An 18,713-nucleotide genomic window follows, 5' to 3' on the forward strand; every position below is an offset into this window, starting at 1 on the left:
AGCACCCCAGCCGGAGCTCGCCCCCCTCTCCCGGCAAGAGCGGCCCTTCGGAGGGACTCCCCTCCGCATGTAGTGCTTCCCCCTCTCTCCCCAACTCGCGCTCGCCCGCCTCGCTGCCGTGCCCAGAGATGCGCTGCTGCAGACTCGGGACCCCTTAGGCGCCTCTCCGCGAACCTCCGCCAAATCACAACGCCTGTACTTTTCCAGCTCCCTCTTTCCCTCTTGAAATTGAAAGTTATTGAGGTCGCTCAGGGTTGTTGCTCCAGCAGTTTCCTTCCCCGCCCCCGAGCTCCCCCCGCCCCCCGCAGCCATCCACGCTCTCCCCCTCCCTTGCCCCATCCTCCCTCCCTCCCTCCCTCCCTCCCTCCCTGCCTGCCTCCCTCCCTCCTCCCCTCTGGGGTGCTCCTGAGAGCCCAGCCCGGCACTGAAGCGGCTCCTGCTCAGGAACGGGAGAAGCAGCTTGGGGTCTCTCCGCCGCCCCTTGGCCATGGCCGCGGCGCCGACGGCGCCCGCTCCCCTGCGCTCCCCGGGCCGCCGCCGCTGCAGCCGCCACCTCTGAGCCCACCGGGCCGCCCCGGCCGCCCGCCCGCCCGGATCCTGCTCGCGGCCGCAGCCGCCGCGCACCATGCTACCTGCGGCCACTCTGGCGAGGCCGCTCGCTGCTCCGGAAACCCTCGCTCGCGGCGTTGACAGCCACCCTCGCGGAGCCGCGGCCGCTCAGGGCTGGGACAATTTGAAAGTACAATAGTTGTTCTCCCAGTTCTCCCGACCCGCTTCGTGTGCCATCCCAGCAAGCCTGTCGGATTTAAGTGGAGAAGTCCGCTGCTCGCGCTCGCTCGCTAGCTCGCTCTAGAAACGCCTAACACGCACATATATTTCTGAACCATACAATCTAATTAACAATCAAAAGAAAAAGGAGAAAAGGAAGGGAACTATTACTGGGTTACTATGCACTTGCGACTGATTCCTTGGTTTTTTATCATTTTGAACTCTATGGAATACATCGGCAGCCAAAACGCCTCCCGGGGAAGGCGCCAGCGAAGAAGTAAGTGCAGGGTTTGTTTTTACGCATTTGCTCCCTCCCGCCGCGTTCACCTGTCGGGTCGCTTGGCCTGTCCTGAGTCAGCGCCCACGGCAGTGGTCCCCCCGCCCTCAACCCACGCCTCCAAGAGGAGGTAACAGTTTTAGCTTCTGGATCCACCGCGTCTCTCACGCCTTCCCCTCGGCGCCCCTCGCTTCTCCCGCATCCTCACGCGCGCCACCGCCGGGAGGACCCGGCGCTCAAGAGGCTCCCGCCCCCCCGATCACTTCAGAGCGCCACAAAGTTCGGTCCTTCCTGAGACTAGTTCAATGGATTTGTGTTTCCCTTCCAAGGTTCAGATGGGCTTTCGAGCCCCAAACTGCCCCGTAGCCTGGCGGGTGGGATGCCCCCGAAGGCTGAGAAAACCTGAATTGAGGGGGGAGGCACTGCCGCAGCGTGCGCTCACCTAACCTGGGTGCCCCGCGTGGGCAGACAGTGCCGGGCCCTCCCGCTGCGCCGGGGTGACGGGGAGCTAGCCCCGGGGTCCGCCCGGAGCCAGCCCCAGCGCCTGCGCGGCCTGCGCCCCTGGCCACTCTGTAGTGGATCAGAAGCGCGCGCGAGGCGCTCTTCGGGTTGGCGTGTCTGCGCGCTTGCAGACCCGCTAGTGGTCCCACTCCCGGGGGAGAGCACCGCTGAACCCAGCCAGAGGGTGGGAGCCGGAGGTGCCGGGTTTCCAGTTACAATCTTGCTTGTCACGCGTGAGCGCTTTTACCGTCTCAGACTCTTTCAAGTGGGTCCCCTGGGGTAGACACATACAGAGGGTGGGATGCCCCTAAAGACTCTCCCGTGCATCCTACACGCCCCTTACCCGGACTCCTGTTACTTGGAAGGTTAATTTGTGAAGGCTTCTTAAGAAAGCGAGTTTGCACTCCCTCCCACCCCCAAGGGCACCCTCAACTCAGGTTTGTCTGTCTGAAAGGTGTTGTCTACTAGAGAAGAGCGTGGAGAAGCTAGGAAGGCTCCCGGTAGCTCTGCGCGCTAGCCACTTTGGCGTCTGTTCCTGGGAGGGAGTTCTGTTGCAACTTGGGGGACGACCCAGGGAGGCTACATCGTGGGGGGCGCCGGTGTGGACTGGGAGGAAGAAATCTAACTTTGCGGGGCGCTGAGAGTGAGCTATTACCTTGACTCTTCGGACCTACGCGACGAGGGAGGTGGAGGCTGTCGGTGGCCTCTTGTCCCGCGCGCTGAGCAGCCTCCGAGAGCCAGCGGCGAAAGCCCTCGGGGCAACCGCGGGTGCGGCACGAAGTACACAGCACCAGCTTGTGTGAAATGGAGATTTAGCAATCGCTTCTCCGTTGCTGTTTGTCTCTGCCCTGCTCGACTTGAGGGTCCCTTGAAAGCTACCTTTGTGTCGTTCTCCTTGAGTACACAAGGTTTGATTCACCTGAAAATTTCCTTTTAAAAACGTGGCTGAGCCTGCGCGCCAGGGGCTCCGGCCTGGCCTCCCAGCCTCTAGAATCCCGTAGCAAGGGGCACGAGGGTGTCAGGGCATCCGATTTATTATTCTTGGACTCTTGAGTGGTTTGTATTCTGCATGACTTCTCCACCAACCCTTTCGCTCAAACTGTGGGGCCGCTCAGAGGGGTCGCCTGTGGCTCGAGCATCACCCGCATCCTGGTGGTCCCCGCCCCCTCTCCGTGCAGGGTCCGACCGTGAAATTGAGTAGTGTCGGTGGGGACCGGATGTTGGGCACAAGCCCAGACTCTTACTTTCCATCACTTTTTCAGCTCGTGCCCGTCAAGAGCCCACAACCCACTCCCTCTTTCACACCAGGGAGGACCCCGGGCCCCATAATTGTTGGGGCGGGACAGGGTCTTAAAAGTTAGAGGAGTCTCCGATGGCAGTGTTGGGATCCCAGTTTCTGTAAGAAGACTTGGGAAAATCTGCCATCCATTCGTTCCTACCTCTCCCGGAGAGGTGGACGGCGCGGGTAGCTGCGGGCTGACGGCTCCCCAAGACTGCGGGGAGCCATGGGATGGCGCACCCTTAGACTTGGACTAAAGAGCAATCGCGGAGTCAAAAGACAAACAGCTCTGCGACCTGCCTTACTCGTCTGAAGTCCAAGTCAAAGGCGCCCTCTGGTTGTGTGAAGAGGATGAGAGAGGGAGTGGGTGGGATTGGGTTGAAATTCCAATTATTCTGGGGGTGTGGGGTTGGGAAAGCGCTCTAGTAGTGGGGGACTTGTCTTATGCCTTCGCACTTGATTTTGCATTTGCGGCTGGATTTGCTGGTGCAATTCTGGGAGAGGGGCGACCCCTTGCGTCCTCGGAGGAGACAGACGAGACTTTTGGCAGGTGCAACATGGTTTTTAGAATTGGCAAGAGGTGGAGGGTACTGAGAGATCCTGGTTAAATGTCCAGAAACTCAAGGTCAAATTGCATGTGTTTATACTCGTTTCTTTGGAGGTCTGAGAGAAACATATAAATAAGCCTTTTCTCAATTAGGAGCTAGGAAAATGTTTTTAAAATGAAAAATAAGATTGTAGTCAAAGGTTTTATGCAGTCTTTCTTATTTCTCCTTCAAGGGACAATAAATAAAATGAGTATTAAAGAATATTACTTCTGGCTTGTAACTAAATAGCTTCACTTTCCTAAACTTTTAAAATCATAACAAAAATGTGAGAGAAAGAAAATTAAGGGATAAATAAAACTTATTTTTCATTTTAAAAAATGGTTTATTGAATGTTTTAGTAAAGTTTACCCAAAAAAGAGTCTCATTTGAAGTGTTAAACATAGTCAAACTGAGGAGTCACTGTTAATCCTCGGGTACAACAATTAAAATAATACCAATATTTTCCAGTTTCCCTAAAACGATTTCTATAAGATTTGTCTCTATATTGTTACAAACTAGTGATCTTGTTTCTTATTACAAAAACCACTTTAAGCAAGATTTCTCTAAGTTAGAAAATGACTATTAAGTTATAGGTGCATATAGACAGTAATTTTTTTTTTAACCTGTGAGGATTCATATAAAGATCCTAGAGAAGCTAAATTAAATTTATTCAAGAAAAAATGTAATACAATCTTATTCAAATTTCCCCAACCAGCAATGTTTTCAAAGGTAAACTTTAACTGTATGGGATGCAAAATCAAGAAACCCAAGTTGAGTTTTCAACTCATTTCCAGCTCAGCTTTTGCAAGTTGGTACAGTCAGCTTCTGAATACCTATCTCCTAGTCAAGCTAAAGCTATAATTACCATACTAATAATCACAATACCTTAATATTACACTGATTTTTATTTGAATGATTCACTTGGACCCCTAAACAGCATGTTGAAATATAGAGGTGGTATTAATATTTCCGTTTTACAGAGAAAGAACCTGAGAAACTGAAGCTAAGTAACCTACACAAAATTATACAGGCAGTAAGTTAAACATATCTCCTGCTATTTATAATACATGTTGATCCATAAAGAAGTATGGAATATGAATTATTACATATAATTGTCTCTAGACCATTATTTATTTGATATGTTTGAAGAATAAGTTGTTCTGGTTGACTGAGAATTTTTGAACTGTTATTTTTATGTATTCATTAATGATGGATGTCATAGAGCTAAGAACTAAGTAACAATAGTGACGCATGCTAAATACAATACATTGTTTGGTAATTTAGAAGATATTGTAGAATCATACTTTGCCAGAAGACTATTGTTAGAAACATCAGATATAATTGTAGTATGCTTTTAATGTGATGTCATCAATGAATTGGGTTTTAATTGCAAACAATTCCAGATAAATGGAAGTTTTGAAAAGTCATTGTACATATAATAATTACAAAGCACACATTGCATAATCACAAAACTTTTAAGTCTTTCATAAAGATATCTGAAAAAAGGAGCAAAGTAAAAGGCAAATAATTGTAATGTTGAAAAATACTAATTTATTGGAATATACTGTTCATTAATCATGGCATTGTTTCAGGTGTTGAGTTATTCTTGGAGATTTTGATATCTTCTTGGTGCTTGTACTGCAAATCCTGGAAAATGTAAAGTTAGGTGTAAGATGGCAAAATCTTCCAGTTTACAATGCATATTATAATATTAATTTTAAATTGAAATGTGTTGTAAATATTTGGTACAATGCAATTTTCTTTCCTGTCTACTTTTCTCACCAGTCTAACTTGTCTTTGAGAGAAACACTTTAATAGCTGGAGATGAGTAAAATATGCTGGAGAAAGTATACTTTGCAACAAACATATCATGTGATATCTTTATGAATCAGAACACATATTCAAGTTCCTAGGCAGTAATGGTAACATCTAAGGACAAGCAAAAGGCTTTTGGGAAGGGGGTTCCAATTTTATCAACGTTATACTATCAGAGTTGTTACTTAAAATATCCCTTTATTATATAAATTTAATTCTCTGTTTATTACTTCAGTAGAAGGATTTTTACTAACAGTAAGAATGATAATTTTTAAATATTATCTTTTTACTCCCACATTATTCTATGGAAAGTAATAAGAATATAAGAATGAGTGTGAAATTAACTTAGTGCCATAATTTCAATATTTCATTAAGTATGAAATATGAACAGTATTTCAACTTGTAAGGAGATCATTTTGCTAAATCATTTATCCATTCACTATTTCCCTGGCACTTAATATTCTACAAATTAGGTCCCCAGAAAGCGATGAATAGAAATTACAACATGTAGTTAAATTTGATTTTCACGTTATTATGGGGAAACCCTTGCCACACTACTCCATAATGAATTTATTAGTCATCTGATCATTTTAGACTATTGGAATCTGGACAAAGATCTCCAGATTGCTACTAAATGTTTAAAATATTTTCTAAGTAGACGCTAATCTTTTTCTTTTCAAATCTAATCATTCTTTTAAATCCCATGTATTGTGATAGAACCAATGATCCCTCTACCATAAAAAGAATGAATTATCAAATAACAAAACTGTTCTATATAGTGATTTACTAAAAGTCTTTCTCCCCTGTATCTCTATCCAAATGTTTCATTTTGGACATAGTCCTAACCTTTTTTCTGATTTCATCAGTATTCATTTACCCCATCCCCCCAAAATCCTTTTCCAAGTAGTGAATTCTTGAAATGCCATCAGAGTGGGTATTATGTTTCATGAAATGTAAGAATCAACTTTGGTTACCATTAGGAAAACATCATTCAGTTTTAAGAGCATGGTAAGGATCATGCAAGACAGTGTGTTGAAATTATGTTTTACTTGGTTAGGACTATTTCTTTCCTAACAGTGCATTATACACTGGCATTCTTTTGTGAATCACTATTTGAAAAAAAAATGTTGCATCATAAATTATATAGATTCTTTTGTTTTGCTTTTGATTTTGAGGGAAAATGTGGGTTGCTGTTGATTATTAATTTTTGTTAACACTTAAAATGATTGGATTTTCCTAAAATTTACCATGTCTTCAACACCCATTAAGTTTGAAATGCTTTACCATTATATCTTAACAAAATATGTAAAATACAAACTATTCATCTATAAAAGATGCTATCCATTTTGGCTGTTTATTTAATTCCACCCCTTACATCTATATATTCAGGAATATTACTAGCTTTCTGATTAAATTACTTAGCTAACAATACTTAAAAAATGGAGTGTTCTATTCTCAAGGTTTGTGGGGGTGCTGAGAATGTACTAAGTGCCATTTAGTACTAAGAAATCCCATTTCTGCTCTAACATGAAATATTTGAGCAATATATCTAAATTCTTTTCATGTGTGAAAAGGTTGATAACTTCATATTTTAAAAATATGATTGCAGGTGCCTCTTTTCTGATAAGAGCATTTCTACTTTATTTGTATACTTAGCAAGGAACCTAGTTACCATTTACTGTGACCAAACTTCTGGGATTTTTTTTGAGGAAAAAAATTCAATGTTACTAGAGAATATAATTCCCCCATTAAATATAAATTTAACAACTTTCAACTGTCTTGATGCTTATATAAGAATATTACCCAGTCTTCAATACATACACTACCTTATTAGGATTTCATCTGATCTTTAAGAACTTGATGAGTAACTAGCATTACAAGTTCATGGTAGAGAGTGGGGATAAGAAGCCATTGAGGAAGATGCCCCTGTGTGTGTTGAGAATGTAGACTGAGAATTAGGTCTGGGTTCTAGGTCCAGTACTGATACTTATATTTGCATATCCCAGACAAGTCTCCTTATCATACTATGCTAGAGTGAAATTAGGTAATTTCATCTGTGAAATTATATGATTGGTGAGAAATTTAGATCTAAGTGATTTCCATAGTCTCTTCAACTTTTAATCTTTCGTTATGAGTAAAATGTAAGCCATGACCTGGGTGCTATAATTGTTCTAAACTTAGCACTCTTTTTTTTTTAAAGATTTATTTATTTATGCATACAAGAGCTGGGATACAGCCCAGAGGTGTGTGGGACAGGGGGAGGTGAGAGGATTCACCAGACACAGAGTGGGGAAACAGAACAGGCAGATTGACCCAAGTACACTGCTGAGGGGAGCAGTGGGCGAGTCAGGAGAGGTCTGCTGTGCCATGTGTGTTTGCTCCCTGGCTAGGAATCGAACTTGCACTGCAGAGGCAGCAGATAGCTTCATAGGTTGCGTCTTTTTTTTTTTTTTTTTTTTTTTTTTTTTAAGATTTATTTATTTATTTATACAAGCACTGGGTACAGTCAGAAGCATGGGAGGGTGAGAGAATTCACCAGAGCCAGAGCCGGGAGCAGAACAGGCAGAAGGACCGAAGCACACTGCTGAGGGGAGCAGCGGGCGGCAGAAGAGGTCTGTCTGCACCTGGTGGCTGGGGATCGAACTGGTGCTGCAGAGACTGCAGGCAGCTTCGCAACCCAGCGCTCAACTGTTGTGCCACCGGAGAGGCCCAGTTGCATCTTAACCCTTTGTGCCACTAGGGAGGCCCTAAACTTAGTAGTCTTATTAAACTAAGTGGATGAAGACTAAGAATGCAAACAAGTACAAGCATTCACTTATTATAGGTCATTCATAATATGAAGGTTAATCAGTAAGCTGTCAAAGTCGAGAATGTATTAATTATGGTAATACCCATTCTTCACAATTTCTAGTGCCTGTAAACAATAGTCAGAGCATCAGTCAGCATTCTCAATCTCCAGCAGGTTCATCTTGTCCTTGGGCTTTGATTCACAGGAAATTGATTTGGAAAACCAACCAGAGAGATGCATCAGAGCTCTCCCAGCACGACAACCTGTAAGTGACCCAGGTTTAGAGTAATAAGACCATACGCTCAGACAGTGATTGAGCTGGCGAGTCATACAGTAGTAATTTATATTGATCAAATCCATAGATTTTGATAACTAATTGGATATGAAAAGAAAATAGGAGGAGATCACTGCTGGTTATTAAACCTTGGAGTATAAGGACTCAATGTGGGTGAATGGAAACATGACAGAGATAAATAAACAGACAAGTAGAAGCAAATTTGGTTAGAAATTTATTTTTCTTTTCTTCAAGGGCCATCGGACATTTAGTTACTCAGAATCAAAATTTTAGAGAATGGTTGCAGCTGAAATAAGTATTTTAAAGTCACTCACATAAAGGGAATAGTTGAATTCATGAGATAAAATCTAGTGGCACCTGTTTATTGTTATTAAAAATGTTTGCAGCACTGACATTGAGACTTATTCTTACTGGTATTATCAAAATGACATTAATTACATTAAGGTACTTGGTGTATTTTAAGAGTCTAGTATATCATCTACAACTGTGGATTCTCATTTTTATAGTACTCTTAATATATAAAAGAATGGTCACAAGTATAGTAAGTTACAATTTTAAATTAGCACATCTTCCAATTGAAGATTATATTTAGAAGTCTCATCTCCTTTGGGAATATAATTCTTTGCAGCAGATCAAAGGAAACTTGAAAAATTTTATCATAATGAAAGATAAGGTTTCTTAAGGTGAAGAGATGATTTTTAAAATACTCAATTTTAAATATTATTCCATTCATATTAGTAGGTCTAGCATCTACTCAAACTAGTGGCATTCAACTTACAAGCTGACTTCTCTACAAAGTGTGCTCTCTTAAAACTGGAGAATATTAGGATTGGCTGAAATTGGAAGGAATCCAGTCCATCAACACAGTGTGTGATTACCTCTGCAGCATCCCCCATTGAGTAATTGTCCAGTCTCAGTAACAGACAGGTCCCTGGCCCTTTCTTCTTCCTACTCAATTTTAATCTCTGCAGTAGAAACAGGTTATATTTTTTTAGTGTGTTTATTTTCTTCCTACTTCCCTTCTCAGTACTTGGCATAGGCAGGAGATTAGATTTTGTTACCTTAAAACATTTTTCTAAACTGAAGACACAATATTGAAATGTGTTATATTCACTCCCAAAATTTGTCCTCAGGAAACTAACTGGTAAGCATATTTATAATTATACCCAATACAAAGCACATTCCTGAAAATAAGTGTAAAGCAGCCCCCAGTTTATAACCACATAATACAAACCACCACACATAATATAAAATAACAGAATTTGTGAACTGCTTATTTTAGAATATAGTTTTCTTAACATATGCTTGATAAGCCATTAAGATTAAGAGCAGATAACTTCTTATTGTTATACTTTGCTCTCCTACCAAGGGACATCAGATTCAACACAGTCATCTCAACAAAGGCTGTCATATAAGTAGAGGAAGTAACTGTCACCTTTTATAGGTAAAATGTTTTGTCAAAATATGTGTAAATACCTCATGGTAAACTGCAACTCTATCATCTCAGAATCACTGTAATATTCACATATATTTTATCTTAATATACATTTATATGTATTTGTTAAAATGAGTGTTCTGATAATAATTAGTATAAAATAGCTGCCATTGAGGTGAGGGCCTGACCCTTACCTTTGATGTTCTTGTGAATATTATTTCATTTAGTACTCACAGCCATCAAGGAAGGAAGGTGCCAACTGTTAATTAGTTATTTGAGAACAATAATAACTCAAAGAAGATATGGCAGCCCTAGGATTCCAGCCCAGGTCTGACTCCCAAGCTCCTGTCCTATATTGATTTACTGACATCACCTCAACTATTGAGGTGCCTTTAGGCAGCTATGGGGGCATTTTCTTAAATCCCACCTGACTTTTTTCTTTCCCTTTCTCCTTCTCATTTAACAAACCATAGTCCTTTAAAATATGTGCTATAAAATTTGCTTATATTTTAGTTCTCTCCCCACAGTTTTTTTCCTCTATCATCTTTCTTAAGCCTGCCCTATTGATGGTTTCTAAACATAAAAAGTTGCTTTCCCCTGCCCCTCATTGGAACAATAGACCAGCACAGTTTATATGAAGTACTCTAAGATTATTATTTCCATCTATGGTGTGCATATCCAAGAGAAGATTATCTTAGACATGAGGATACAGGCAAAGTCTATAATTTTGCAGTTAAATATCAAAATCCTTCTTTGTAATTTACAACCACAATAGATATTTCACTGGCTAGTTCTTGTTATCCAGAAAAGTTATCTTTATGGTGCTTCATAAAATCTGTTATTTATATTACTTTTACCATGAGCATTAACAGTAACCTTCACTCAGAATTCTTGCTTTATGGGCCTTCATACAGTGATTTTCAAACTTAACTTCAAATTAGAATCACCTGGGAGATAAAAAAAAAACAAAACTGAAAACAAAGAAAGAAAGAGTCAATGCAGGACTCTACCTGAGACTAAATGAAATAATCTTTGGAGATGGAGCCTGGACATCTGTATTTTCAAAAGTAACCCTATGGACTGACTAATGTGTAGACCAGACTGAGAACACTTATTGGACTTTAATTCAAGAATAACTAGTTCAGTTGAGCTGCTGTTGAAAACAATGTCAGCTTCACGAGGGTCAGATGATAAAATAGACTTGTGTGGAGATAAGTGATAAGATATATGTCATTTAAACAGATAGTTTAAAATATAAAGAAATTGATTGCCTCATATTGTTTATCTGCAGGGTATTGTTAAGCTTGTAGCCCTAAGTAGTGCAGACAAGACTATCTGATAAAGAATTGTCTCAGCCAAAAGCCTAAGAAAAGAGAGCAAAGTACATACAGTAGGACTCTGATAGTGAGTTTAGCAAATATTGGCTTCACAGAATAAGATCACTGCTTCTAGGAGAAGGATGGTCCAGGGCACTTGGCTTGCTGCTGCACTCACATGGGGGAAGCCAGGCACTCCACTGGAAAACTGTAGAACTTAGGGTGTCAGCCACACCAAAGTTTTTTCAGAACTACTTAATAATAAACAACTCTTCATGCCTTAGCAGATAAGTGGTAATGTGCCCTAGAGTTCACTTTTCTTTTAGGGAAAAATGTAAATGAACTGCCTAACAAGACATAAACATCCTTTTTAAATTATTTTTTTTAGTTTCTACAATTCCTGACTAACCCTAGATTGACTACTGGTGATCAGTAAAACTGCTATAAATAGCATGATTTTAACTCTGTCCTAATGGGTTAAGTTTTGTGGTAGGCTGTTTATTCATGAACTTACTGTTTCTACTTCAATCGCAATGTGCTCTTCTTTAAATGGTTGTCTCCATTAAATCTTGTTTATTATTCTTTTCTAGTCCATGAAGCGTTTTCAAACCTTGTCAGAAATGAGGGAAAAGCTGCATGTAGGAGCGAGGTGGAAGTCTGGGCTTCCTGTCAGACCTAATTCTGCTTGTTAAAGGGGCTCTTTGGGAGAATTTGGGTTCTAGTGAGTCACTAGACCAAATCCCAATAACCACAATTGCCAAAAGTAATTAGACTGAGGAAAGCCAGACTCCTCGGGAGGAGGGTCATCACAGCGCTCTTGAGCCATTGCTCCGTGGTCAGACCTCGTTACTTGTCCCAAAGGATTGGGAGCAATCTTGAGTTACAGAGAGCAGGAAATCCACCAGAAAACAATGCTTTCCACCATTTTTTTTTTCCTCAATAGGTTATTCAGCCTAAGCACGCAGGAGATAGAAACTTGTGGCCAGAGTACGTGCGCAGTTCATGTTAAACATCATCTTGTAAACCTCTGTCGGTTGTCTGCCTGCGCCAGTGCAGATGCAGTGCTGTCATCGCTGCAAACTCTCCTCCTCCCTTCCTGAGTAGATAAAAGAACCCAAGGAATTTAGTCTGAGTCTTTGTAAAAGAGGTGTCTGATTAAGATGGAAAGGGAAGGGGGAGAGAACTTTGTAAACATCCTAAGGTCAATTTAGATACAATATTATGAAAGTAACATTTGGAAATAAGAGAAGAGCAGTATTTTACACCAGGAGTTCTAAAACCTCTAGAGTTTGGAAAAGACCAACAGCTAATGTGTGATTTCTTGCACTGAAAAGAATACCCTTTAGAAGTGTGGTGCTGTCAGTAGTTGCTAAGGAGAAATTCTCAGTAACTAAGTGTTGCTCAAAGTTTCAACTTTCATTGTGTAGAAATCAGAAGATTGTCAAATCTAACTATGAAAAACATACAAGAAACACAAATAGATTCATAATAACCTAAGTTTGCCTTTGAAACTGTTGCCCTGGCCTCAAACACCCAGAGAGTATACTCTGTCACTTCATGTGCTGGATCTCTAATTAAACATAAAGAGCTTCCACTTATCACTACCCTAATTACGGAGAGTTTCATAGTCCTTTATGATTCAGAAAACCTTCATTGTATTTCAGTATTCCTATGACCTTAGACAATTAATTCTCTTTATTTAAACATGTGGATGGATGACAATATTTCAAATCTATGGAGAAGCAAGCGGTTAGATTCTTTTCCTGGCCAGTCTTCTCTGACTACTGGGAATATCCAGGCAACATTTGGCTAATAAGCCCTGACTTGTGCAGTAATTATACCTAATAGTTATAATAATATACTATAAATATGATCAGTTTATTGAAGCTATATATTTGGTTTTCATTGGTCTTGAAATTGACAATGAGACAATCTAAGAAAAGAAGCAGTCTAACATTTGGAAACTTAACACCAAAATTGTGACCTGTTTTATTTGTATCTTAATGACATGTAGTTTCTGCCTGGAAATATAAAAGATACAGAAAAATTGACTATAAACTAAATGAGAACATGTTGAATATATCAATATTTATTTCTTAAAGAGTTTCTTTAGAGCCTTGTTTTCCAGTTTATAACCAATCTGGTGATCCATGGTCTAAAAAGCTCCTTCATTACTTGTTGACAAGAAGCAAAGTCCAAAGGTAGTATCCTTAGTCCTCCTGGCTGGAATTTACCCATCATTTCATTTCATCCTCAAGATGGTAACTCTTAGTCCCCTTCACATGGTCTAATATCATTTTAAAAGTGTTGTCTGTCTTTCCTATAGCACATTTCTAAGACATTCATCCAGCTTTCCAATTTTTAAAAATATTCATTTATATTATTTATGCATGCAAGAGCTGGGGTATAGCCCAGAGGTGGGGCGGGGGGGGGGGGGTGAGAGGATCCACCAGAGACAGAGTGGGGAACAGAACAGGCAGATTGACTGAAGTACACTGCTGAGGGGATCAGGGGGTGAGGCAGGAGAGGTCTGCTGTGCCATGTGGGTTGCTCCCTGGCCAGGGGATCAAAGTCTTGCTGCAGAGGCTGTGGACAGCTTCATAGGTTGCGTCTTAACTCCTTGCACCACCGGGGAGGCCCCCAGCTTCCCATTTTTGTGCAGAGCTTGATGTAGAGCCAAGCTTTACTAGAACAGTGGGATTCCCTGAAAGGCGGGTTGGGCTTGTAGGATCACATGGATGCATGCCTGGCCTAGAACAAAGCAGTAGTATGTGTCATTCTATGCAGCACTGGACCTGAAGTCCTGGCCTTCATTCATGTGTGACTTCAGACCTATGAACACTATGTGCCCTTACTTTAAATTTTTATTTCTAATAAAATAAGGGAGAATTACAGTAGAAGGATCTCTAAACCAGTTCAGGCTATAGCTGCCATCTTTAACACCCATGTAGGCATCTCACTGACATGACAGGAATTCAGCTGCTGGTCTCCAAACTTAGTATATTGCTCATACTTAAAATGGAGAGCTTATGATGCCAGAAACCTTTATGTAATAGTTTTTAACCACGGGCTGCAGGGCAGAGTGCTATTGTTCGTCAGATAAGCCCAAGTGTCAAATGAAAATTGCTAAGATTTTCCAGTGCAGGATATTTTCTCCACCCTAACTAGCCCAAATGCACTTCCTCATCTATTCCCCAAATCCTAAACTGCTACTAATATGAGTTGAACTGTATTAATTTTAGAATCGTCCAAAGAAAAAATAAATACACAGACAGCCGAGTTAACTTATAAAACACTGCTGCATTTATCTTGGCAGATTTCACTTTTCCCCAGATTTCAGTCTGACTCTTACATGCTGACTCTCTCTCTCAGCAACTCGTGGAAGGAACAAGTCATTCCTATATATTAAGCGCTGTAAGGGCCATTGTACAAATTAAGTTTGCTGTTCCTTCACATTTCTTGTATAAGTTTCTTTCTGCATATACAATTTATTTACTAGGACTTTGAAATCTAAATAATCCCTTTAGTTTAACCCAAAAGCAAATGGGGAGTCATTTTTACAAGAGCAATAAATGAAAGTGGCTGTTTGGATACTTTACTTGTATTGGTTTGCACTCTGAAGTACCTTTTTGTTAATACAATCCCATCGTGTTCTAGCCAGCAGCTCCCTGAAATTCTGGGGCTGCTTAAATTATATGACCAGTCACCGGGAATCTCCCCTCCCCCCACACACCAGCTCCCTGCTCCTGGGAGTATGCCAGCTATTTTGCAGGATTCATTCTGACAACTGTTCTGTGTAAATATTTAGAGAAATCCTTTCCATTAGAGATTAAACAAAGTGTAAGTAACTGTTCCTAAATGATAGATCTTATTAATGTTTGCAACAGCAGGCCTTATGCTATCTGATGCACATTCTGATACTGTATACTGGAGAAATGCTAAGGGAAAAAGAATCAAGACAGGATTTAGATCGAGCTGGATATAATCTGAACTGCAAAATATTATTTTAAGATTTCACATAGAGATGACATATTTTAATGTGCACAGAATGTAGGGGGCATGAGTTAATTTAGATAGAAAATAACAAAAACTTGCTATTGGTGTCTTAATAGTTTAAAAAAGGTGGACTCTATGTGCCTGGGTGGTAGGCCTAGGTGGTGTGGTAACATCCACCTGAAGAGATGTGATCCTATATCTCTGCTTCATACTACAGAGTAAATCAATGTTATCACAATGAAAAATCTTTCCAAGGCGGGGTTCAATTACAGGTCTTTTTATCACCAATCCAGTTCCTGGCTATTTCTCCATCTTCTCACCAAAATGAAGTAATGCATCTGAGATTGTCTCTGGTACAAGTTCTGGTTTCCACATTATTATTCAGGGACTACTATAGGGATAGTAGCTGGGTTTTATTGCTCATATTAAATATCACTTGTTAAAATGGGGTGTCCCCTAGGCAAGCTAGACTCAAGGAATGGAAGCTTACCAGTGTTTCACTTCTGTGTTTTCCTGTTTGCATGGCATTTTCAAGTGTTTGTTATATACTAGGGGATTATGCAGCTAAGTATCAGAAACTTCATTTACTGAATTTCAAGTGAATTCTGCTATGACTATGAGTAACTCTATTGTATATTAATTATTACTGTGATGCTTGACTAGAAAGAGGTGTACATTCTTTAAGCTAGCTATGTTTTCCTACATTCCTCTGGATGACTAAAACCTACTTAAAATATAAAAAGTTATCATGTTAATTCAGTTTATTTATTGATGTTGCAATCTAAGATTTTTCATTAGTATCTGCAGTTTTTTCTTGTTTACAGGAGTAGGATTTTGTTTTAACTTTACATTTGGGCCCCACACCCTCACACCCCCATGCAAAAACATTTTAGAAAGAAGCCGCTACGTAAATAATGTTAAAATATCTACAATGGGATTTAACTCCCCTTGCATTACTTCAGACATATAATGACAATCATTCACTGTTGAATCTCCAACTGAATCCCACTTGAATCCTGTATTTGTTCAAGATTTAGCCAAGAAAATAAGAAACAGAGATTTAAGGGAGATAAGATGGAACCATCATAAAGCTTATTAGAGGAGAATGACATCTTTCTAAATGTCTTCTTTAGGATCTAGAGCTTCTTCAGTTTTGACTATAGAGAATCCAACATTAGAGGTCAAGTCAATGACTTCTAATTAGTACTCTATGATGTATTTATACAAGTCATTTAGTCTGAGAGTCATTTGCATCCACTATAAAGTGGGACTCATAACCTTTCATTTATCTGAAAGCAGGAGAAAGATCTTAGGTCCTTCCAACAGAAAGATCAAAGGTTTTTCCTTCTGGTAGCATGCTCTAAGCTCAGATAGTTGTCTGTCAAAATTTCAAGAATGTGGAATTAGAACTTGAATTCAGAAGCATGATTTTCTTTTTGTATTTTTATTGAGGTTTTTTAGACCATTTTTTTTTTCAAAAGCTAACAAGTGAAAATGAAGTTCTGTTGAGAAAAAAGTATGGGAAATGTTGCAATTAAACTTAGCCTTAATTAAAACAACATGACTGGAGGTATTAATTTAATAGCTATTTATTGAACTAGATGTATGAATTGGGTTTACAAAAAGTGAGCAAAACACATAAGAAACTACATTTGTAGTATGTCATAGTGGCTAAGGAAAGAAAATATAAAGCCAAAATTAAACAGTTACAGCTTAACATAAATTAGAACTGTTATGTTCTCTTTGTAAACTGTGTAACATTTCTTTTTAAAACTTGTTTAAATAGGATTAAAATCAATTAGATAGTTTACAAATGAGCTTAATGCACACCCATATTTTTCTCTGAAAAACAAAGATAGTAGACATCATGTGGGGTTGAAGCAGGAAGGTGGAAGGAAGATCAACTAAAAACACTGGAATTTATTAGGCCTCCCAAGCATTTCCTTTTCTGAAAATTTATGACAGGAATAGGAGTCATCATTTGGCATGACGTTTGTGACAATCATAGGAAGTATGCTATGTACTCTATAAACGTAGTTGGCATTGTTAGGTAAAGTTTATAACAGAATGGCATAGTTTGGCTGAGTGAATTTCCATTTTTGGCACATTGGCTAATATCTGTATTGAACTTTCACACTAGTTCATTAACTGGAATTACTTTTACCAAACAAACATTAAAATATTGTATGTTTAAAAATAGTGCATTTTTGTCCATATCTGGGAGGCATTTCTCATACCTTTTATGGTAACCCCTTAACTAGTACATGGAACATACAATCCAATCTACTTAAAGCATCAGTTTGGCAAACACATATCAACAAGTTATTTGGATTTTTACATAAGTTTGTTGATCTTTCCTAACATCAATTGATAGCTTTATTTATTTTTTATTTTTAAAAAAGATTTATTTATTTATGCATACAAGAACTGGGGTATAGGCCAGAGGTGCTGGGGGGAGGGTGAAAAGATTCATCAGAGACAGAGTGGGGAACAGAACCGGCAGACTGACTGAAATACACTGCTGAGGGGAGCAGGAGGTGAGTCAAGAGAGGTCTACTGCGCCATATGGGTAGCTCCCTGGCCTGCCAGGGATCAATCCAGTGCTGCAGAGGCTGTGGATAGCTTCACAGTGCTGTGCTTAACCCCTTCTGTCACCAGGGAGGTCCCAATTGATAGCTTTAATGAAGAAAATAGCCAAAATGTAGTCTTATGATTAACTTGATTCAGTTCTTTTCTGTATATTGTGACTAACTTGTGAAGAATTTTGGGTAAAGAAAGTCAAGTATTTGTATATGTGTTATCTCTTGTAACCCTCACAACAATCTCATGCTATATTATTAACCATTTTGTAAGTAAAGAATTTGAGGAACAAAACAATTAAGGAAAAATTAAGACCCAAAATGACAGAGGCAGAAATGGTAGAGCTAAGTGTATACCAGCTCTTCTGTCCTGATACACAGCTTTCTCATGAACACTCTGCTTTTCATTAAGCTAGTGAAAGGGAAATGCCAGAGGAAGCTTCAGTGCAACAGCCTGCTCTCTGCCTCTGACATGAAACTTCTATTACCTCATTGGAGGAAAAGTTGAGTCCAAGAGAGTATACCAGGTTAATTGAAAGAAGTGGTTACTTGGAAAGTGCAATTAGAAGAGTTTAAACTGTTTTTAAAACAGGAGACTGATAAGATCATAACTATTGTTCTTAAAAGATCACTAATTGCTGAATGGTAGCAGAACTGGTGGTAGGAAATGGAAAGATTGTGAACTCTTATTTAAAGAGGCAGAAACCAGAGGAAAAGGTGATTGGACATGGTTTTGTATTTCTGGCTTTAGCAATGGCTGCCATTTACTGAAATAGAAAACGCAGGAAAAAGAGTACTTGTGGATCAGGTGTACACCATGTTTTGATAAGTAACAACATTTTTGGAAATGATGTATGCAGCATAATCCCCTCATTACCGAAGAGGAAGAGAGGCCAGAGACATAATGGACTTGAGTGAAGTCTCTTAGCAGTGGAGCCAAGAAAACAACCCCTGTGGCTGTGTCTAACACCAAACGCACTCACACATGGTTCCCAGGTCTGACATTGCAGAGAAGTGCTCTGTGGATCTTCTGCAATCTGATTTCTTACTTGTTTAATGAATGGTCTTTTCAAAGAG

At 40.1% G+C, this 18,713-nt stretch overlaps 1 protein-coding gene across 1 annotated transcript in view; it reads left to right on the forward strand.

Annotated features, from left to right (window-relative positions):
* The first annotated feature begins 647 nt into the window (after positions 1-647).
* Positions 648-18,713, forward strand: part of RSPO3 (R-spondin 3) — a 77,638-nt gene continuing 59,572 nt past the window's right edge. The window contains exon 1 of the mRNA XM_037520362.1: positions 648-1,045. Within this exon, the coding sequence (XP_037376259.1) occupies positions 949-1,045 (97 nt within the window). The 5' untranslated portion in view covers positions 648-948. The remainder of the gene's footprint in view (positions 1,046-18,713) is intronic.

The sequence above is a fragment of the Talpa occidentalis genome, unplaced genomic scaffold (assembly GCF_014898055.3).
Source record: "Talpa occidentalis isolate TD23 unplaced genomic scaffold, MPIMG_talOcc4v2.1 talOcc4.2, whole genome shotgun sequence".
NCBI classification, from domain to species: domain Eukaryota; kingdom Metazoa; phylum Chordata; class Mammalia; order Eulipotyphla; family Talpidae; genus Talpa; species Talpa occidentalis.